The sequence below is a fragment of the Bufo bufo genome, chromosome 2 (assembly GCF_905171765.1).
Source record: "Bufo bufo chromosome 2, aBufBuf1.1, whole genome shotgun sequence".
Classification (NCBI taxonomy): Eukaryota; Metazoa; Chordata; class Amphibia; order Anura; family Bufonidae; genus Bufo; species Bufo bufo.
The window spans coordinates 9,877,227-9,901,160 of NC_053390.1; the positions used below are offsets into that span (position 1 = coordinate 9,877,227).

General features: G+C 47.1%; 1 protein-coding gene across 1 annotated transcript in view; it reads left to right on the forward strand.

The window, feature by feature from the left end:
- LOC120991969 overlaps window positions 1-23,934 on the forward strand; it is a 562,088-nt gene that overhangs the window by 121,039 nt on the left and 417,115 nt on the right. Inside the window, 1 exon segment of the mRNA XM_040420728.1 lies at window positions 20,248-21,099. Coding sequence (XP_040276662.1) covers window positions 20,248-21,099 — 852 coding nt within the window.

A 23,934-nucleotide genomic window follows, 5' to 3' on the forward strand; every position in this document is an offset into this window, starting at 1 on the left:
TAAATATCAATATGAATGCTGATAGCACTATGCTGCTGCCTGCCCCTGTGCCCCCATTAAATATCAATATGAATGCTGATGGCACTATGCTGCTGCCTGCCCCTGTGCGCCCAATATATATCAATATGAATGCTGATACCACTATGCTGCTGCCTGCCCCTGTGCGCCTAATAAATATCAATATGAATGCTGATAGCACTATGCTGCGGCCTGCCCCTGTGCCCCAATAAATATCAACTATCCTTACTGCTCCTGTGCACCCAATAATTATCAATATGAATGCTGATAGCACTATGCTGCTGCCTGCCCCTGTGCCCCCATTAAATATCAATATGAATGCTGATAGCACTATGCTGCTGCCTGCCCCTGTGCGCCCAATATATATCAATATGAATGCTGATACCACTATGCTGCTGCCTGCCCCTGTGCGCCTAATAAATATCAATATGAATGCTGATAGCACTATGCTGCTGCCTGCCCCTGTGCCCCCAATAAATATCAATATAACTGCTGAAAGCACTATGCTGCTGCCTGCCCCTGTGCCCCCAATAAATATCAATATAACTGCTGAAAGCACTATGCTGCTGCCTGCCCCTGTGCCCCCAATAAATATCAATATAACTGCTGAAAGCACTATGCTGCTGCCTGCCCCTGTGCCCCCAAAAAAATATCAATATGAATGCTGATAGCACTATGCTGCTGCCTGCCCCTGTGCCCAATAAATATCAATATGAATGCTGATAGCACTATGTTGCTGCCTGCCCCTGTGCCACCAATAAATATCAATTTGACTGCTGAAAGCACTATGCTGCTGTCTGCCCCTGTGCGCCCAATAAATATCAATATGAATGCTGATAGCACTATGCTGCTGCCTGCCCCTGTGGCCCCAATAAATATTAATATGAATGCTGAGAGCACTATGCTGCTGCCTGCCCCTGTGCCCCCAATAAATATCAATATGAATGCTCAATAACACTATGCTGCTGCCTGCCCCTGTGCCCCAATAAATATCAACAATGCTTACTGCTCCTATGCACCAAATAAATATCAATATGAATGCTGATAGCACTATGCTGCTGCCTGCCCCTGTTCCCCAATAAATATCAATATGACTGCTGAAAGCACTATGCTGCTGCCTGCCCCTGTGCCCCCAATAAATATCAATATGAATGCTCTAAAACACTATGCTGCTGCCTACCCCTGTGCGCCTAATAAATATCAATATGAATGCTGATAGCATTATGCTGCTGCCTGCTCCTGTGCCCCCAATAAATATCAATATGAATGCTGATAGCACTATGCTGCTGCCTGCCCCTGTGCACCCAATAAATATCAATATGAATGCTGATAGCACTATGCTGCGGCCTGCCCCTGTGCGCCCAATAAATATCAATATAAATGCCGATAGCACTATGCTGCTGCCTGCCCCTGTGCCCCCAATAAATATCAATATGACTGCTGAAAGCACTATGCTGCTGCCTGCCCCTGTGCCCCCAATAAATATCAATATGACTGCTGAAAGCACTATGCTGCTGCCTGCCCTTGTGCCCCCAATAAATATCAATATGAATGGTGATAGCACTATGCTGCTGCCTGCCCCTGTGCGCCAAATAAATATCAATATGAATGCTGATAGCACTATGCTGCTGCCTGCCCCTGTGCCCCCAATAAATATCAATTTGACTGCTGAAAGCACTATGGTGCTGCCTGCCCCTGTGCCCCCAATAAATATCAATATGAATGCTGAAAGCACTATGCTGCTGCCTGCCCCTGTGCCCCCAATAAATATCAATATGAATGCTGATAGCACTATGCTGCTGCCTGCCCCTGTGCGCCCAATTAATATCAATATGAATGCTGATAGCACTATGCTGCTGCCTGCCCCTGTGCCCCCAATAAATATCAATTTGACTGCTGATAGCACTATGCTGCTGTCTGCCCCTGTGCGCCCAATAAATATCAATATGAATGCTGATAGCACTATGCTGCTGCCTGCCCCTGTGCCCCCAATAAATATTAATATGAATGCTGATAGCACTTTGCTGCTGCCTGCCCCTGTGCCCCCAATAAATATAAATATGAATGCTCTATAGCACTATGCTGCTGCCTGCCCCTGTGCGCCTAATAAATATCAATATGAATGCTGATAGCACTATGCTGCTGCCTGCCCCTGTGCACCCAATAAATATCAATATGAATGCTGATAGCACTATGCTGCGGCCTGCCCCTGTGCGCCCAATAAATATCAATATAAATGCCGATAGCACTATGCTGCGGCCTGCCCCTGTGCGCCCAATAAATATCAATATGAATGCTGATAGCACTATGCTGCTGCCTGCCCCTGTGCCCCCAATAAATATCAATATGACTGCTGAAAGCACTATGCTGCTGCCTGCCCCTGTGCCCCCAATAAATATCAATATGACTGCTGAAAGCACTATGCTGCTGCCTGCCCCTGTGCCCCCAATAAATATCAATATGAATGCTGATAGCACTATGCTGCTGCCTGCCCCTGTGCGCCAAATAAATATCAATATGAATGCTGATAGCACTATGCTGCTGCCTGCCCCTGTGCCCCCAATAAATATCAATTTGACTGCTGAAAGCACTATGCTGCTGCCTGCCCCTGTGCCCCCAATAAATATCAATATGAATGCTGATAGCACTATGCTGCTGCCTGCCCCTGTGCCCCCAATAAATATCAATATGAATGCTGATAGCACTATGCTGCTGCCTGCCCCTGTGCCCCCAATAAATATCAATATGAATGCTGATAGCACTATGCTGCTGCCTGCCCCTGTGCCCCCAATAAATATCAATTTGACTGCTGATAGCACTATGCTGCTGTCTGCCCCTGTGCGCCCAATAAATATCAATATGAATGCTGATAGCACTATGCTGCTGCCTGCCCCTGTGCCCCCAATAAATATTAATATGAATGCTGATAGCACTTTGCTGCTGCCTGCCCCTGTGCCCCCAATAAATATAAATATGAATGCTCTATAGCACTATGCTGCTGCCTGCCCCTGTGCGCCTAATAAATATCAATATGAATGCTGATAGCACTATGCTGCTGCCTGCCCCTGTGCACCCAATAAATATCAATATGAATGCTGATAGCACTATGCTGCGGCCTGCCCCTGTGCGCCCAATAAATATCAATATAAATGCCGATAGCACTATGCTGCGGCCTGCCCCTGTGCGCCCAATAAATATCAATATGAATGCTGATAGCACTATGCTGCTGCCTGCCCCTGTGCCCCCAATAAATATCAATATGACTGCTGAAAGCACTATGCTGCTGCCTGCCCCTGTGCCCCCAATAAATATCAATATGACTGCTGAAAGCACTATGCTGCTGCCTGCCCCTGTGCCCCCAATAAATATCAATATGAATGCTGATAGCACTATGCTGCTGCCTGCCCCTGTGCGCCAAATAAATATCAATATGAATGCTGATAGCACTATGCTGCTGCCTGCCCCTGTGCCCCCAATAAATATCAATTTGACTGCTGAAAGCACTATGCTGCTGCCTGCCCCTGTGCCCCCAATAAATATCAATATGAATGCTGAAAGCACTATGCTGCTGCCTGCCCCTGTGCCCCCAATAAATATCAATATGAATGCTGATAGCACTATGCTGCTGCCTGCCCCTGTGCGCCCAATTAATATCAATATGAATGCTGATAGCACTATGCTGCTGCCTGCCCCTGTGCCCCCAATAAATATCAATTTGACTGCTGATAGCACTATGCTGCTGTCTGCCCCTGTGCGCCCAATAAATATCAATATGAATGCTGATAGCACTATGCTGCTGCCTGCCCCTGTGCCCCCAATAAATATTAATATGAATGCTGATAGCACTTTGCTGCTGCCTGCCCCTGTGCCCCCAATAAATATAAATATGAATGCTCTATAGCACTATGCTGCTGCCTGCCCCTGTGTGCCTAATAAATATCAATATGAATGCTGATAGCACTATGCTGCGGCCTGCCCCTGTGCCCCAATAAATATCAACTATCCTTACTGCTCCTGTGCACCCAATAAATATCAATATGAATGCTGATAGCACTATGCTGCTGCCTGCCCCTGTGCCCCCATTAAATATCAATATGAATGCTGATGGCACTATGCTGCTGCCTGCCCCTGTGCGCCCAATATATATCAATATGAATGCTGATACCACTATGCTGCTGCCTGCCCCTGTGCGCCTAATAAATATCAATATGAATGCTGATAGCACTATGCTGCGGCCTGCCCCTGTGCCCCAATAAATATCAACTATCCTTACTGCTCCTGTGCACCCAATAATTATCAATATGAATGCTGATAGCACTATGCTGCTGCCTGCCCCTGTGCCCCCATTAAATATCAATATGAATGCTGATAGCACTATGCTGCTGCCTGCCCCTGTGCGCCCAATATATATCAATATGAATGCTGATACCACTATGCTGCTGCCTGCCCCTGTGCGCCTAATAAATATCAATATGAATGCTGATAGCACTATGCTGCTGCCTGCCCCTGTGCCCCCAATAAATATCAATATGACTGCTGAAAGCACTATGCTGCTGCCTGCCCCTGTGCCCCCAATAAATATCAATATAACTGCTGAAAGCACTATGCTGCTGCCTGCCCCTGTGCCCCCAATAAATATCAATATAACTGCTGAAAGCACTATGCTGCTGCCTGCCCCTGTGCCCCCAAAAAAATATCAATATGAATGCTGATAGCACTATGCTGCTGCCTGCCCCTGTGCCCAATAAATATCAATATGAATGCTGATAGCACTATGTTGCTGCCTGCCCCTGTGCCACCAATAAATATCAATTTGACTGCTGAAAGCACTATGCTGCTGTCTGCCCCTGTGCGCCCAATAAATATCAATATGAATGCTGATAGCACTATGCTGCTGCCTGCCCCTGTGGCCCCAATAAATATTAATATGAATGCTGAGAGCACTATGCTGCTGCCTGCCCCTGTGCCTCCAATAAATATCAATATGAATGCTCAATAACATTTTGCTGCTGCCTGCCCCTGTGCCCCAATAAATATCAACAATGCTTACTGCTCCTATGCACCAAATAAATATCAATATGAATGCTGATAGCACTATGCTGCTGCCTGCCCCTGTTCCCCAATAAATATCAATATGACTGCTGAAAGCACTATGCTGCTGCCTGCCCCTGTGCCCCCAATAAATATCAATATGAATGCTCTAAAACACTATGCTGCTGCCTGCCCCTGTGCGCCTAATAAATATTAATATGAATGCTGACAGCACTATGCTGCGGCATGCCCCTGTGCCCCCAATAAATATCAATATGAATGCTGATAGCACTATGCTGCTGCCTGCTCCTGTGCACCCAATAAATATCAATATGAATGCTGATAGAACTATGCTGCTGCCTGCCCCTGTGCCCCCAATAAATATCAATATGACTGCTGAAAGCACTATGCTGCTGCCTGCCCCTGTGCCCCCAATAAATATCAATATAACTGCTGAAAGCACTATGCTGCTGCCTGCCCCTGTGCCCCAATAAATATCAATATGAATGCTGATAGCACTATGCTGCTGTCTGCCCCTGTGCCCCCAATAAATATCAATATGAATGCTGATAGCACTATGCTGCTGCCTGCCCCTGTGCCCCCAATAAATATCAATATAACTGCTGAAAGCACTATGCTGCTGCCTGCCCCTGTGCCCCCAATAAATATCAATATGAATGCTGATAGTACTATGCTGCTGCCTGTCCCTGTGCGCCCAATAAATATCAATATGAATGCTGATAGCACTATGCTGCTGCCTGCCCCTGTGCCCCCAATACATATCAATATAACTGCTGAAAGCACTATGCTGCTGCCTGCCCCTGTGCCCCCAATAAATATCAATATGAATGCTGATAGCACTATGCTGCTGCCTGCCCCTGTGCCCAATAAATATCAATATGAATGCTGATAGCACTATGCTGCTGCCTGCCCCTGTGCCTAATAAATATCAATATGACTGCTGAAAGCACTATGCTGCTGCCTGCCCCTGTGCCCCCAATAAATATCAATATAACTGCTGAAAGCACTATGCTGCTGCCTGCCCCTGTGCCCTCAATAAATATCAATATGAATGCTGATAGCATTATGCTGCTGCCTGCCCCTGTGCCCCCAATAAATATCAATATAACTGCTGAAAGCACTATGCTGCTGCCTGCCCCTGTGCCCCCAATAAATATCAATATGAATGCTGATAGTACTATGCTGCTGCCTGTCCCTGTGCGCCCAATAAATATCAATAAGAATGCTGATAGCACTATGCTGCTGCCTGCCCCTGTGCCCCCAATAAATATCAATATAACTGCTGAAAGCACTATGCTGCTGCCTGCCCCTGTGCCCCCAATAAATATCAATATGAATGCTGATAGCACTATGCTGCTGCCTGTCCCTGTTCGCCCAATAAATATCAATATGAATGCTGATAGCACTATGCTGCTGCCTGCCCCTGTGCCCCCAATAAATATCAATATAACTGCTGAAAGCACTATGCTGCTGCCTGCCCCTGTGCCCCCAATAAATATCAATATGAATGCTGATAGCACTATGCTGCTGCCTGCCCCTGTGCCCAATAAATATCAATATGAATGCTGATAGCACTATGTTGCTGCCTGCCCCTGTGCCACCAATAAATATCAATTTGACTGCTGAAAGCACTATGCTGCTGTCTGCCCCTGTGCGCCCAATAAATATCAATATGAATGCTGATAGCACTATGCTGCTGCCTGCCCCTGTGCCCCAATAAATATTAATATGAATGCTGAGAGCACTATGCTGCTGCCTGCCCCTGTGCCCCCAATAAATATCAATATGAATGCTCAATTACACTATGCTGCTGCCTGCCCCTGTGCCCCAATAAATATCAACAATGCTTACTGCTCCTGTGCACCAAATAAATATCAATATGAATGCTGATAGCACTATGCTGCTGCCTGCCCCTGTTCCCCCAATAAATATCAATATGACTGCTGAAAGCACTATGCTGCTGCCTGCCCCTGTGCCCCCAATAAATATCAATATGAATGCTGATAGCACTATGATACTGCCTGCCCCTGTGCCCCCAATAAATATCAATATGAATGCTCTAAAACACTATGCTGCTGCCTGCCCCTGTGCGCCTAATAAATATTAATATGAATGCTGACAGCACTATGCTGCGGCATGCCCCTGTGCCCCCAATAAATATCAATATGAATGCTGATAGCACTATGCTGCTGCCTGCTCCTGTGCACCCAATAAATATCAATATGAATGCTCTATAGCACTATGCTGCTGCCTGCCCCTGTGCGCCTAAAAAATATCAATATGAATGCTGATAGCACTATGCTGCCGCCTGCTCCTATGCCCCCAATAAATATCAATTTGACTGCTGATAGCACTATGCTGCTGCCTGCCCCTGTGCCCCCAATAAATAACAATATGAATGCTGATAGCACTATGCTGCAGCCTGTCCCTGTGCGCCTAATAAATATCAATATGAATGCTCTAAAACACTATGCTGCTGCCTGCCCCTGTGCGCCTAATAAATATCAATATGAATGCTGATAGCACTATGCTGCTGCCTGCCCCTGTGCGCCTAATAAATATCAATATGAATGCTGATAGCACTATGCTGCTGCCTGCCCCTGTGCCCCTAATAAATATCAATATGAATGCTCTAAAACACTATGCTGCTGCCTGCCCCTGTGCGCCTAATAAATATCAATATGAATGCTGATAGCACTATGCTGCTGCCTGCCCCTGTGCGCCTAATAAATATCAATATGAATGCTGATAGCACTATGCTGCGGCCTGCCCCGCTGCCCCCAATAAATATCAATATGAATGCTGATAGCACTATGCTGCTGCCTGCCCCTGTGCCCCCAATAAATATCAATATGAATGCTGATAGCACTATGCTGCTGCCTGCCCCTGTGCCCCCAATAAATATCAATATGAATGCTGATAGCACTATGCTGCTGCCTGTCCCTGTGCCCCCAATAAATATCAATATGAATGCTGATAGCACTATGCTGCTGCCTGCCCCTGTGCCTCCAATAAATATCAATATGAATGCTGATAGCACTATGCTGCTGCCTGCCTCTGTGCCTCCAATAAATATAAATATGAATGCTGATAGCACTATGCTGCTGCCTGCCCCTGTGCCCCCAATAAATATCAATATGAATGCTGATAGCACTATGCTGCTGCTTGCTCCTGTGCCCCCAATAAATATCAATATGAATGCTGATAGCACTATGCTGCTGCCTGCCCCTGTGCCCCCAATAAATATCAATATAAATGCTGATAGCACTATGCTGCGGCCTGTTCCTGTGCCTCCAATAAATATCAATATGAATGCTGATAGCACTATGCTGCTGCCTGCCCCTGTGCCCCCAATAAATATCAATATAAATGCTGATAGCACTATGCTGCTGCCTGCCCCTGTGCCCCCAATTAATATCAATATGAATGCTGATAGCACTATGCTGCTGCCTGCCCCTGTGCACCCAATAAATATCAATATGAATGCTGATAGCACTATGCTGCTGCCTGCCCCTGTGCACCCAATAAATATCAATATGAATGCTGATAGCACTATGCTGCGGCCTGTTCCTGTGCACCCAATAAATATCAATATGAATGCTGATAGCACTATGCTGCTGCCTGCCCCTGTGCCCGCAATAAATATCAATATGAATGCTGATAGCACTATGCTGCTGCCTGCCCTTGTGCCCCCAATATCAATATGAATGCTGATAGCACTATGCTGCTGCCTGCCCCTGTGCCCCCAATAAATATCAATATGAATGCTGATAACACTATGCTGCTGCCTGCCCCTGTGCCTCCAATAAATATCAATATAAATGCTGATAGCACTATGCTGCTGCCTGCCCCTGTGCCCCCAATAAATATCAATATGAATGCTGATAGCACTATGCTGCTGCCTGCCCCTGTGCCTCCAATAAATATCAATATGAATGCTGAAAGCACTATGCTGCTGCCTGCCCCTGTGCTCCCAATAAATATCAATATGAATGCTGATAGCACTATGCTGCTGCCTGCTCCTGTGCCCAATAAATATCAATATGAATGCTGATAGCACTATGCTGCTGCTTGCTCCTGTGCCCCCAATAAATATCAATATGAATGCTGATAGCACTATGCTGCTGCTTGCCCCTGTGCACCCAATAAATATCAATATGAATGCTGATAGCACTATGCTGCTGCCTGCCCCTGTGCGCCCAATAAATATCAATATGAATGCTGATAGCACTATGCTGCTGCCTGCCCCTGTGCCCGCAATAAATATCAATATGAATGCTGATAGCACTATGCTGCTGCCTGCCCCTGTGCCTCCAATAAATATCAATATGAATGCTGATAGCACTATGCTGCTGCCTGCCCCTGTGCGCCCAATAAATATCAATATGAATGCTGATAGCACTATGCTGCTGCCTGCCCCTGTGCACCCAATAAATATCAATATGAATGCTGATAGCACTATGCTGCTGCCTGCCCCTGTGCCCGCAATAAATATCAATATGAATGCTGATAGCACTATGCTGCTGCCTGCCCCTTTGCCCAATAAATATCAATATGAATGCTGATAGCACTATGCTGCTGCCTGCCCCTGTGCCCCCAATAAATATCAATATGAATGCTGATAGCACTATGCTGCTGCCTGCCCCTGTGCAAAAGGACCTTTGATGACGTCATCGCGCTCACCACGTGGATCCTTCTATCTTTATTCAGCAGGACCTGCGCTGACGTCACTACGTGGTGAGCGCGATTACGTCCTGAAAGAAGAAGAAAGAAGATGATGCCGGCTGCGCGATTAAGTGGATGAGGTGAGTTAATATTTTTTTACTTTTTTTAACCCGTCAAGGCACATTTTAGTAAGAATTCTGTATTAAGAATGCTATTATTTTCCATTATAACGGAAAAATAATAAAATCTACAGAACACCAAACCCAAACTTCAGTGAAGAAGTCCGGGTTCGGGTCTGGGTACCACATCTAGTTTTTTCTCATGGGCGTGTAAACGCATTGCACCTGCGCAGAAAAAACTGAACATCGGAACGCAATCGCAGACAAAACTGCGGATGCAATGTGTTTTTCACGTCTATGGGGCCAGGACTGCGTGAAAAACCCAGAAAATAGAACATGCTGCGATTTTCACACAACGCAGAACTGATGCGTGAATAACAAGGCTCATGTAGACAGACCCATTGGAATGAATGGGTTATGATTCAGAGCGGGTGCAATGCATTCACGTCATTGCACCTGCGCTGAAAACTTACTTGTCTGAAGGGGACCTTATAGTTCTTTGCCCGCCTTACACTCCTGCCCTGTACTGTCCTCTGGTAATCAGTAATAACAGACCGGACATGCTGAGCCTTGTAGACAGTTCTCTGAGAGCACTACAAGGCCCAGCCAGCAGTGAGTCTGTCATTACCGATGTCGCTCTCGGCATGCGCTGTCACAGACACACTGACACAGACTGCAGCTGCATCCACCACTTCTACACTTCCCCCTGGATTCTCTTTTTGGGACAGAAGAGACGTCTGATTATTTACAGACTCTATGGCCGATGCCAGTTTTACACATTATAAAAGTCACAAGACCCCGTTTCTGTGCCGTCCTCCCTACTTGGCAGTGGCGGGGGCCAAGACATTGTCATAAATCAGGTCCGTACTTGCCAGTGTAGGGGGGAAACAAAGACCAACGTAAAAGAACGTCTTTGTAAATGGCCCCCTCGTACTTCAGCCTTTGGACCCTGCTGGTCACCCCTCTCCCTGACTCCAGCCTTCTCTCTCCTCCATCTTGCTGTTGGCAGGCAGATCCCAGGTCCTAATAACATAATTACGCTGCACTGCTGCACCACTGAGGGCTCTTTCATACGAGCGGATGCCGTGCGGGTAATCCGCTGCGTGAAGGAGAGCCGAGCCGCGCTCCGGACAGCAGAGACACGGAGCAGTAACATGATTGACTGTGATCTTTCTACTACAAAATCACGGAGACAACTGTATCTCACTGTGATTTTGTAGTAAAAAGAGAAGCACGGAGCATCATCAATCATGTTACTGCTCCGCGTCTCGGCTGTCCGGAGCGGGGCTTGGCTGTCTATCACACAGCGATTACCCACACGGCATCCGCTCCTGTGAAAGAGCCCTTAGGCCTCAGGCACACGGCCATTGTGCGACCGTTCCAATGCACGGGCAACGTCCGGGACGTATCCGGACCCATTCAACTTTAATGGGTCCGCGATCCGTCCGCCCCCCGCAAAAAAATAGAATAATTTATATTTTATTGGGGTGCGGAGGCACGGGCAGAAACACAATGGAAGCACTCCGTACTGCTTCCGTGGGGATCCGATTCGCTGTTCAGCATCTCTGTGATTGCGGACCCATTGTGGATGCACATGGGCCGGTGCCCGTGTATTACGTTGCGGACCTGCAGAATGCAGTCACAATACGGCCACGGGCACACAACGGCCGCGTGCATGAGGCCTAAAACATAAACTCCTATAAGAAAATAATAATAATATTACACTTTATTGGAAAAAAATCAAAAAAGGAAAATTTCCTCTTATGAATTTTTGCCAATAAAGTGTATAATGGATTTCATGCGTTCTGGTATTTTCTTGTAGGAGTTTACATTGTGTTTTCTAGGCTTGTGCTTATTGAGCGGAGAAACACATGGTAATAGTTAGTGTATGTCCATGTCCTCTATGCTCTGTTCAATGGTTGGCTTCAGCCTTTATCTTGGTGAACATAAGCCCCGCGGCCATGTTACTGGTCTGTTCCCCTGCCCTGAATTGTAATAAAACTCCAGGCTTCCTTCCTTGGGCTCGGCTGCTCTGCTGTCTTGAATCTTCTGCAGCTGCGCCTGCTGATCAGCTCGGCCTCCGCCCCTGTGTCCTCCGAGACGAGTCCTCGCTGACAGTCTGTGTTCCACTGTACTCACACACTGACGCTCCGCCTGGAGATCCTGTCAGGCGGCAGCAGCGCTGTCAACAGTATGTAAAAATGGTTAAACGCGGAAACGAGTGGGTCCCCTAAGGAACAGTGGACCCCGGCACTTGCCCGGGTATGCCGGGTGCTGACGCCGGCCCTGTGTCTCAAGCAGCACAACTTTCTCATGAATTTAGTCTCATCTCAGACTGTCCTGTGACCTGAAGTTCCTGGGATCTGTTCTGGACGCTCAAGTAATGTCCATAACCTTGTCAACAGGATAACTGCCATTCACCAGGAGGTAAGTTGTTTCTCGAGCCTGTCAAATTGTACAGTTCAATAAGAATAGTAGACCTGGTCACCAATACAGGAGGTCCACTGGGCCATATCTCACATCATCTCTGCACTGTAACCTCCTCTGTGTCTGGGACAAGAATCCAAGCTCTCTGGTCATTTTAGAATCCTTCTATGTGATTACACAGATCTGAACTGATGTAGCAGAAGACTACTTGTCTGCAAGTAAATGTTTGGTTCATCTGGAAAAGTTCCTTCCTCCTGATTCCAGAATTAGGTACAAAAGAAGTGGCCATCATCAGATTACGGCTGATTATCCTGAGGAGCTGGACGGTCTATCCATTACCTGCTGGATAATATTTGCCTACATTTTTTCTCCCATCCCTCTCGTTCCCGAGTCCTGAAGAAGACCAGGGACAAGCAGAAGCCACTACAATCCTACCTAATCCTGCAGGGCTTGGTTTCCATGAGCATTACATTTTTAATGGGAACCTTCTAGAAGAGTCTGGAGGGGAACAAAGGAGTCTGGAGGGGAACAAAGGAGTCTGGAGGGGAACAAAGGAGTCTGGAGGGGAACAGAGGAGCCTGGAGGTGACAGAGGGGTCTGGAGGGAAGCAGAGGAGTCTGGAGGGGAACAGAGGGGTCTGGAGGTGACAGAGGGGTCTGGAGGGGAGCAGAGGAGCCTGGAGGGGAACAGAGGAGCCTGGAGGTGACAGAGGGGTCTGGAGGGGAACAGAGGAGTCTGGAGGGGAGCAGAGGAGCCTGGAGGGGAATAGAGGAGCCTGGAGGGGACAGAGGAGTCTGGAGGGGAGCAGAGGAGTCTGGAGAAGAGCAGAGGAGTCTGGAGGGGAACAGAGGAGTCTGGAGGGGAGCAGAGGAGTCTGGAGGAGCAGATAGGAGTCTGGAGGGGAACAGAGGAGTCTGGAGGGGAGCAGAGGAGTCTGGAGGGAAACAGAGGAGCCTGGAGGGAAACAGAGGAGCCTGGAGGGAAACAGAGGAGCCTGGAGGGAAACAGAGGAGTCTGGAGGGAAACAGAGGAGTCTGGAGGGGAGCAGAGGAGTCTGGAGGGGAACAGAGGAGTCTGGAGGGGAGCAGAGGAGTCTGGAGGGGAGCAGAGGAGTCTGGAGGAGCAGAGAGGAGTCTGGAGGGGAGCAGAGGAGTCTGGAGGGGAGCAGAGGAGTCTGGAGGGGAACAGAGGAGTCTGGAGGGGAACAGAGGAGTCTGGAGGAGCAGAGAGGAGTCTGGAGGGGAACAGAGGAGTCTGGAGGAGCAGAGAGGAGTCTGGAGGGGAACAGAGGAGTCTGGAGGGGAACAGAGGAGTCTGGAGGAGCAGAGAGGAGTCTGGAGGGGAACAGAGGAGTCTGGAGGGGAACAGAGGAGTCTGGAGGAGCAGAGAGGAGTCTGGAGGGGAACAGAGGAGTCTGGAGGGGAACAGAGGAGTCTGGAGGAGCAGAGAGGAGTCTGGAGGGGAACAGAGGAGTCTGGAGGGGAACAGAGGAGTCTGGAGGGGAACAGAGGAGTCTGGAGGAGCAGAGAGGAGTCTGGAGGGGTCCGAATGGTATAGAGGGATCTGGAGGGGCATAGAAGTCTGGAGGGGAGCAGAGGAGCCTGGAGGGAAGCTGAGTACGCGGAACGTGTAGAAGCCGTACCGCAATCCACACGAGAAGCAGTGTTTGGCAGCACGGAGAAGGAGCGGAGGAGGAGCCGTCTAGGATCTAATCTGCTTGTGGATCCTAGAGGAGCAGCGCCGTCCATTCTTCTTGCTTTTTATGTCTGGTGTGAACTGAACCCACTTCACAACGGACCTGCAGCGCTCACAGGAGGAGACAAGAGACTAATTCTATCATTTCTAACACCTCAGTATAGATAACACAGGATCCACCATTTACAATAGGAGTCACAGCTTACCTCCTCCCCCTCCCTGCACAATGGCCTCTGCTCAGTTCACAAAGCATGCCCACAATCCTCTCCTGTCTACTGTGCCCATAGTCCATGCAGCTGCTATAAATCATAGCTCTAAATGCTGCTCTCAGCATCAGGAAAGATGGCCACCCCCGTAATCATGTGCAGAAAACAGAGGAGAGAACTACAACTCCCAACATGTCCAGGCTGTCATTATAGTATAGCAGAGAAAATGACTACAACTCCCAGCCTGTCCAGGCTGTTATCATAACAAATCAAACTAGAGAACTACAACTCCCAGCATTTCCTTAGATGTATAGAGAGAAAAATCCTCAATCCTACAGATCCTTCTCTATAGAAAACTCCGCCCCCTGCACTGATCACATGACGGTGACGTCACCCCAGGTCCTTCACCGCCAATGTATTGATCACATGACAGTGACATCACCCCAACCCAGGTCCCTCCCCCACTCTACATCTCCCCACTGCTCAGCCCCGCCCCGCCCCGATCACATGACAGTGACGTCACCCCAGGTCCTTCAGCTCTGGCAGTGCAGCAGATACTGGGCAGGTCCTGGTCGGTAGTCACTGCTGTGCCCCGCCCCCTGTACTGATCACATGACGGTGACGTCACCCCAGGTCCTTCAGCTCTGGCAGTGCAGCAGATACTGGGCAGGTCCTGGTCGGTAGTCAGGGCTGAGCCCCGCCCCCTGCACTGATCACATGACGGTGACGTCACCGCAGGTCCTTCAGCTCCGGCAGTGCAGCAGATACTGGGCAGGTCCTGGTCGGTAGTCAGGGCTCTTGTTCTCTCTGGTATCAGCCATTCCTCCAGCCTGCAGGTAAGATGAGCTGTGAGGAGACAGTGTGGTGGAGAGCTCAGACATGTCACCTCTGGAGATTCTCCTCCATTACACACAAGGAATCCTTCTCTGCTCCTCAGCTTAGTATGATGGGGGAGGAGTAGTGGGGATAGTGGGGGTTGTCATCATTAGCTGGCCCCTGACTGTCCTGGTGAGGGGCCCCTGCCTCCAGGAGGAGAATGAATGGAGTGGGGGCCCGGCCTGAGCTCAGCTCTCTCCAGTCTCTTCTCTAGGAGTTCTGGACGCAGCTGAGCACAGCCCAGAGGTGGGACCTGCATCTATCAGACATTTATCTCCTGTGGAGCCACCAGAGATCTCCATGTTGGGGCCCCTGGAATCCATGTGGTGTGGGCTCTGAGAAGCGGGGCCCCTCCAGGCTCAGGAAGTGCGGTTCTGGAGGTGACATGTGGTCTTGTCCCCTGGATGATGTCCTCTCCTCTTCTCATAAAGGCGCCTGCAGTACTAGAAGCCTCCAGCTCCTCCAGTTCTCTCCTCTTCTCCTGAACGACCACCAAGGATGGACAGGAAGGAGATCAGCAGAAGAATATTAGACCTCACCTTGGAGATCATCTCCCTGCTGAGCGGAGAGGTAAACTTTTCTAGATTTCTCTCCTCTTTATTGTATTCTGTAACAAGTCAGACATCGGGGAGGAGAATCCATCATAGGAAGTGATAGGAAGAGTCCAGGGTCCTGGTGAACGGCCTCCAGACCTTCCAAGTGATGGAGAACCTGAAGATCAGCCCCCAGTATGGTGAGTGATGTGTCATGTGACCAGTGACCAATAGTCATGTTGTAGGAGCCATGAGGAGGTAAGTAGGCACGTTGTACCAGGAGGAGAGGGCCGGAGGAGAGCACATGGCCCCTGAAGGGTTTATTCCCTAAGTGTCTCTCTCCATCCACAGGAGTACACAATAGTGAAGAAGACATCGGGGGACTGTGTGACTCCCATCATCCATCTCCAGGAGTCAGGAGGGCGGAGCAGGGCCCCTCCCCCCATCACAGAGCCTCCCCCTCCCCCCCCTGATACATGAGCAGAAGATCCTAGAACTCACCCACAAGATGATGGAGCTGCTGACTGGAGAGGTGACACTGCTGGGAATGCTGGGAAATTCTCCAGTAACAGCACTGGAGGGGTGTGGGTGATGACGGTGTCATTGTGTTGTCAGGTTCCTATAAGGTGTCAGGATGTCACTGTCTATTTCTCCATGGAGGAGTGGGAGTATATAGAAGGACACAAGAACCTGTACAAGGAGGCCATGATGGAGGAGCACCAACCTCTTATATCACAAGGTAAGAGCCGTCATGTGCAGTGTATACACGTGTGTGCAGTGACATGTAATGGAGGAGCACCAGCCTCTTATATCACAGGGTAAGACCCGTCATGTGCAGTGTATACACGTGTGTGCAGTGACATGTAACGGAGGAGCACCAGCCTCTTATATCACAAGGTAAGACCCGTCATGTGCAGTGTATACACGTGTGTGCAGTGACATGTAATGGAGGAGCACCAGCCTCTTATATCACAAGGTAAGAGCCGTAATGTGCAGTGTATACACGTGTGTGCAGTGATATGTAATGGAGGAGCACCAACCTCTTATATCACAGGGTAAGAGCCGTCATGTGCAGTGTATACACGTGTGTGCAGTGACATGTAATGGAGGAGCACCAGCCTCTTATATCACAGGGTAAGAGCTGTCATGTGCAGTGTGTACACGTGTGTGCAGTGACATGTAATGGAGGAGCACCAGCCTCTTATATCACAAGGTAAGACCCATCATGTGCAGTGTATACATGTGTGTGCAGTGACATGTAATGGAGGAGCACCGGCCTCTTATATCACAGGGTAAGAGCCGTCATGTGCAGTGTATACACGTGTGTGCAGTGACATCTAATGGAGGAGCACCAGCCTCTTATATCACAGGGTAAGAGCTGTCATGTGCAGTGTATACACGTGTGTGCAGTGACATGTAATGGAGGACCAGCCTCTTATATCACAAGGTAAGAGCCGTCATGTGCAGTGTATACACGTGTGTGCAGTGACATGTAATGGAGGAGCACCAGCCTCTTATATCACAAGGTAAGAGCCGTCATGTGCAGTGTATACACGTGTGTGCAGTGACATGTAATGGAGGAGCACCAGCCTCTTATATCACAAGGTAAGAGCCGTCATGTGCAGTGTGTGCAGTCACATGTAATGGAGGAGCACCAGCCTCTTATATCACAAGGTAAGAGCCGTCATGTGCAGTGTATACACGGGTGTGCAGTGACATGTAATGGAGGAGCACCAGCCTCTTATATCACAGGGTAAGAGCCGTCATGTGCAGTGTATACACGTGTGTGCAGTGACATGTAATGGAGGAGCACCAGCCTCTTATATCACAAGGTAAGAGCCGTCATGTGCAGTGTATACACGTGTGTGCATTGACATGTAATGGAGGAGCACCAGCCTCTTATATCACCAGGTAAGAGCCGTCATGTGCAGTGTATACACGTGTGTGCAGTGACATGTAATGGAGGAGCTCCAGCCTCTTATATCACAAGGTAAGAGCCGTCATGTGCAGTGACATGTAATGGAGGAGCACCAGCCTCTTATATCACCAGGTAAGAGCCGTCATGTGCAGTGTATACACGTGTGTGCAGTGACATGTAATGGAGGAGCTCCAGCCTCTTATATCACAAGGTAAGAGCCGTCATATGCAGTGTGTGCAGTGACATGTAATGGAGGAGCTCCAGCCTCTTATATCACAAGGTAAGAGCCGTCATGTGCAGTGTATACACATGTGTGTGCAGTGACATGTAATGGAGGAGTACCAGCCTCTTATATCACAAGGTAAGAGCCGTCATGTGCAGTGTGTACACGTGTGTGCAGTGACATGTAATGGAGGAGCACCAGCTTCTTATATCACAAGGTAAGAGCCGTCATGTGCAGTGTATACACGTGTGTGCAGTGACATGTAATGGAGGAGCACCAGCCTCTTATATCACAAGGTAAGACCTGTCATGTGCAGTGTATACACGTGTGTGCAGTGACATGTAATGGAGGAGCACCAGCCTCTTATATCACAGGGTAAGACCCGTCATGTGCAGTGTATACACGTGTGTGCAGTGACATGTAATGGAGGAGCACCAGCCTCTTATATCACAAGGTAAGACCCGTCATGTGCAGTGTATACACGTGTGTGCAGTGACATGTAATGGAGGAGCACCAGCCTCTTATATCACAGGGTAAGACCCGTCATGTGCGGTGTATACACGTGTGTGCAGTGACATGTAATGGAGGAGCACCAGCCTCTTATATCACAAGGTAAGAGCCGTCATGTGCAGTGTATACACGTGTGTGCAGTAACATGTAATGAAGGAGCACCAGCCTCTTATATCACAGGGTAAGAACTGTCATGTGCAGTGTGTACACGTGTGTGCAGTGACATGTAATGGAGGAGCACCAGCCTCTTATATCACAAGGTAAGAGCCGTCATGTGCAGTGTGTGCAGTCACATGTAATGGAGGAGCACCGGCCTCTTATATCACAAGGTAAGACCTGTCATGTGCAGTGTATACACGTGTGTGCAGTGACATGTAATGGAGGAGCACCAGCCTCTTATATCACAGGGTAAGACCCGTCATGTGCAGTGTATACACGTGTGTGCAGTGACATGTAATGGAGGAGCACCAGCCTCTTATATCACAAGGTAAGAGCCGTCATGTGCAGTGTATACACGTGTGTGCAGTGACATGTAATGAAGGAGCACCAGCCTCTTATATCACAGGGTAAGAACTGTCATGTGCAGTGTGTACACGTGTGTGCAGTGACATGTAATGGAGGAGCACCAGCCTCTTATATCACAAGGTAAGACCCGTCATGTGCAGTGTATACACATGTGTGCAGTGACATGTAATGGGGGAGCTCCAGCCTCTTATATCACAAGGTAAGAGCCGTCATGTGCAGTGTATACACGTGTGTGCAGTGACATGTAATGGAGGAGCACCAGCCTCTTATATCACAAGGTAAGAGCCGTCATGTGCAGTGTATACACGTGTGTGCAGTGACATGTAATGGAGGAGCACCAGCCTCTTATAGCGGATCCTTTTCCATTCAGAATGCATTAGATCAAAACCAATCCATTTTGGACCGCTGCTGAGAGCCCATGACGGATCTCACAAACGGAAAGTCGAAACGCCAGTGTGAAAGTAGCCTAAGTCGTTGGTGTCTCAATAAAATGTGAAAAAATTTGTAGTAAAATTTCTTGTCTGGCATCGGCTTTAAATTGCTGAATGTGACCATGTTGTCCATCACTTCAGCGATTATCTGCTCATCCCCTTCAGACTGAACGTGTGACTTCTAGCAGTAATTGCATGTCCCAGAATGTTCCAGCTGCATTAGAGCGTGTTCACACAGGGCACATTTATTGTAGACATTTCCATGTATTGGGTTGTTTCTGCAGCAGGTGCATGGATTATTACAAGCCACATTCAGGGCAGCGGGACAGTCACAGAAATGTCTGCAGCTGATCTGCTCTGTGTGAACTTGCTGGTAGATAACCAGTGACTGATCTGTGCTGCTCTTATAATCTGTCCAAAAAGGGGGGATTTTAAGGTTCCACATATAGAATCAACAGGCAGGTTCTGCAGGGGCGGGGCTTACGATGCTCCATCGTTTCCAGACATGGTCGGGCTTTTCACATTTTTTAGTTCTGTTACGTCATTATTTACTGTATGTAATAAAAGTCATGACCTGGTGTAAACCAGAATCCTGGACTTTGTCAGGAAGTTATAGAAGCTTTGTAAGGCTGGGATCACAAGTGCAGTTTTTTTGGCCAAAGTCAGGAATGGATTCCAAATGAATGAACACTTCTCCTTCCTGCTGGATCAACTTCCAGCCGAATTGGAATGTTATAGGTTTGTCTACTCTGTAGTTTGCAGAAAAATAAAAAATTTTAAACAAATTTTCATTTTTATCTGAACAGAAAATCCCAGTAAGAAATGTGAAAATGTCATGTTACCACTAGATGAAGATATCCTGCAGCGCTCTTCAGGAGAAAACCTCATTACCCTTAATGTACATCCAGGACTTCACAGTACAGATCTGTCATATAATCCTCCTAATTATGAGGAACCTTCTCCTGACCAATCACAGAATGTTACCGCAAGTACAAGTCAGAAAAGGATGAAAAGGTTTCATTGTGGTAAAGAATCCACAAACAGCTCAGGACTTTCTACACATCAAAGACGTCACAAAGGAGAGAAAATGTATTCATGTTCAGAATGTGGGAAATGTTTTACACAGAAATCAGATCTTGTTATACATGAGAGAATTCACACAGGAGAGAAACCATATTCATGTTCAGATTGTGGGAAATGTTTTACACATAAATCCAATCTTGTTACACATGAGAGAATTCACATTGGGGAAAAACCGTATTCATGTTCAGAATGTGGGAAATGTTTTACACAGAAATCAAGTCTTGTTATACATGAAAAATGTCACACAGGAGAGAAGCCATATTCATGTTCAGAATGTGGGAAATATTTTACACGGAAATCATATCTTGTTATACATGAGAGATGTCACACTGAGGAAAAGCCATATTCATGTTCAGAATGTGGGAAATGTTTTATATATAAATCAGGGCTTGTTACACATGAGAGAATTCACACAGGAGAGAAACCATATTCATGTTCAGAATGTGGGAAATGTTTTACACAGAAAACAGATCTTGTTATACATGAAAAATGTCACACAGGAGAGAAGCCGTATTCGTGTTCAGAATGTGGGAAATGTTTTACACAGAAATCCAATCTTGTTAGACATGAGAGAATTCACACTGGGGCAAAGCCGTATTCATGTTCAGAATGTGGGAAATGTTTTACACAGAAATCCAATCTTGTTACACATGAGAGAATTCACACTGGGGAAAAGCCGTATTCATGTTCAGAATGTGGGAAATGTTTTACACAGAAATCAGATCTTGTTAAACATGAGAGATGTCACACAGGAGAGAAGCCATATTCATGTTCAGAATGTGGGAAATGTTTTTCAGATAAATCAAGTCTTCTAAAACATGAGAGGAATCACACAGGAGAGAAGCTGCATTCAGATTAAGAAAAATGTTTTTGCTTCTAAAGCCATAATTAGGAGTCATTAGGGAAGTCGCACAAGAGAGAAGCCATATGGCCACAATATAACGAAACAATATTTCACTGGGTCATAGACATTGTTTTCATTTCAGGTTGTATATTTGGATATAAAAGCTTAATAGATATCACATAACGGCTTCTATAAAACATCTAATAAATCCTGTTTAGGAAGACATATTATGTTCATGACCTATATTTTAAACCTTACAGTTAACCCTTTCAGCCCCAGAGGGTTTTTTGCATTTTCGTTTTTTGCTCCCTACCTTTCCAGGTCTTTTGTATTTCTACGTTTTCATAGCCGTATGAGCGCTTGTTTTTTGTGGGACAAGTTGCATTTTCTAATTCCATCATTTAATATTGCATATGATGTATTGGGAAGATGGAAAAAAATTCCATGTGGGGTGCAATGGTAAATATAAATATCTCCTCCTCAGAATTGGCAGTCTTGGAGGCATATAAAGAGGAGTAAAACCCCTCCAACACTCCCAGAATGTCTTCTGTAATTGTACAAAACCTCCCCTGAGAATCCAACAATTCCACAATGCATGAAGAACCTTGCTGAGCCCTGGAAATAACCGATAGTGTGTGTCCTACACTTTCACCTTCTATGTGCGTTGTTTAGAAAAGGTACGTTTTCTGTCTGTGACCTTCAGAAGATTGTTCCTGCGCCTCTTTTAACGCCCTACTGGTATCTTGGGTAGGTGTTACCCCAAACGCCCTTTCCGCCTCCTCAGCCTCCCTGTGCATCCTGACATCCTCTGCTTTAGATCTATATTTATGTGCACTAATGGACTTAATCAATAGCCCCCTCAGATATGCTTTCATAGCATCCCATACCGTATGAGGAGACGACATGCCTGTATTAAAAGTTAAATATTCTTTAAGGGATACAGTCAGATTTGTCAGGTCCCCCAGAATTTGCAACCAAACTGCATTGCATTTCCATGTTTTCGGCCCTATTCTAGCCCTCCCAATGTCCAGCTCCACTTCCAGTATGGAATGGTCTGAAATCGACCTGGGGAGATAATCGGAGGAACTAACAATCGGAAACATCCCATCATTGACCAGTGCTAAGTCTATTCTAGATAAGGTGCAATATGTGGACGAGCTACATGAGTATTTGCGTACTGTCGGGTGCCTCAGTCTCCATACATCCAGTAAACCCACCTCTGTCATGATATTGCACAGTGCCGATGCACCCGGGCATGTTCCAGATCCCTCCACCCTACATCTGTTCATCCAATCGTCCGGTGTACAGTTGTAATCTCCCAACAACATCCACGGAATTCCAGAATTTTTTCCCACATACTCAAGGATCACTCTCAGCAGGGTCGACGCAAACGGCGGAGGAATATATAATGCAATCAGTATCATCTGAATGCCTTCAACATTGCATAGTAGATATACAGATCTTCCCTCCTCATCTAAATATTCCTTAATACATTCAAATCTAATGTCCTTATGTAGTAATACACTTACTCCCCTGGAATGCGAGGATAACACTGCATGAGCAAGCTTTTTTTAACCAATGTAATGTATCCTTGGTTCGGTGCTTTTCTTGTAAACAGCAGATAGCTGGCTGAAAACGCAGTAGATAATTAAAAATACTATGATGTCAGCGCATGTCAGCCATACCTCTCACATTCCAGCTGAGTATCCTAGTCATGCGTGTCATAGTCTTGATATAAACCATAAGAGTGATTCTACATATAATGTGATGATAACCCTATACCTATGTTGGAGTGAGTACCTCCCCCTCCCTTTCCCTCCAAAACCCCTCCCCTGTATAACAGATTTATTCCAACAGGAATAATTTTTAAACAGCTCTTCCCTAGGGCTCTCCTTAGGCTACTTTCACACTTGCGGCAGTGTGATCTGGCGGGCAGTTCCGTCGTCGGAACTGCCCGCCGGATCCGCCGATTTGGATATGACTGAAAGCATTTGTGAGACGGATCCGGATGCGGATCTATGTCACAAATGCATTACAAGAATGGATACGTCTCTCCGCTTGTCATGCGGACAGACGGATCCGTCTTGTATTTTTTTTCACATTTTTACCGGTCTGCGCAGGCCGGAAGGACGGATCCGGCATTCCTTTGGGGAAAAATGCCGGATCCGGCATTCAGGCAAGTCTTCAGTTTTTTTCGCCTCAGATAAAAACGTAGCATGCTACGGTTTTATCTTTTGCCTGATCAGTCAAAACAACTGAAGACATCCTGATGCATCCTGAGCGGATTACTCTCCATTCAGAATGCATGGGGATATGCCTGATCAGTTCTTTTCCGGTATAGAGCCCCTGTGACGAAACTCTATGCCGGAAAATGAAAATCGATAGTGTGAAAGTAGCCTTAACTCGAATGCCCACCTTTTGAAACAGCATATATAACTTTGCAATATTTAACTGCTCTTAAGAGCAAGATATGAATTAGAAACTCTTCTTGAGTTGCACTTGTAGTGCACTACTCACGCTCCTGTTACAGAGGAACCAACATATTATCTATATTCGTAAAGTCCCATCAGTGGAAGCAGCAACAGATGAAATGTCCCTCTTCACTTTGCATTTCTAAAGAAAAAATAGGGAAACAAAGAAAGAGACCACACATAATACATTAAGAGAGTAAGTTCCCAAAGATCTTCTTCTCAGGCATCCGTATCTCACACTTTCAATTGATTTTTATGGCAGTCCAACCAATGTGCCGCTGTCACGGTGGACAGGATATCAGATACACAGAAAAGTAAACAAACAAGTTTCTAAGTGA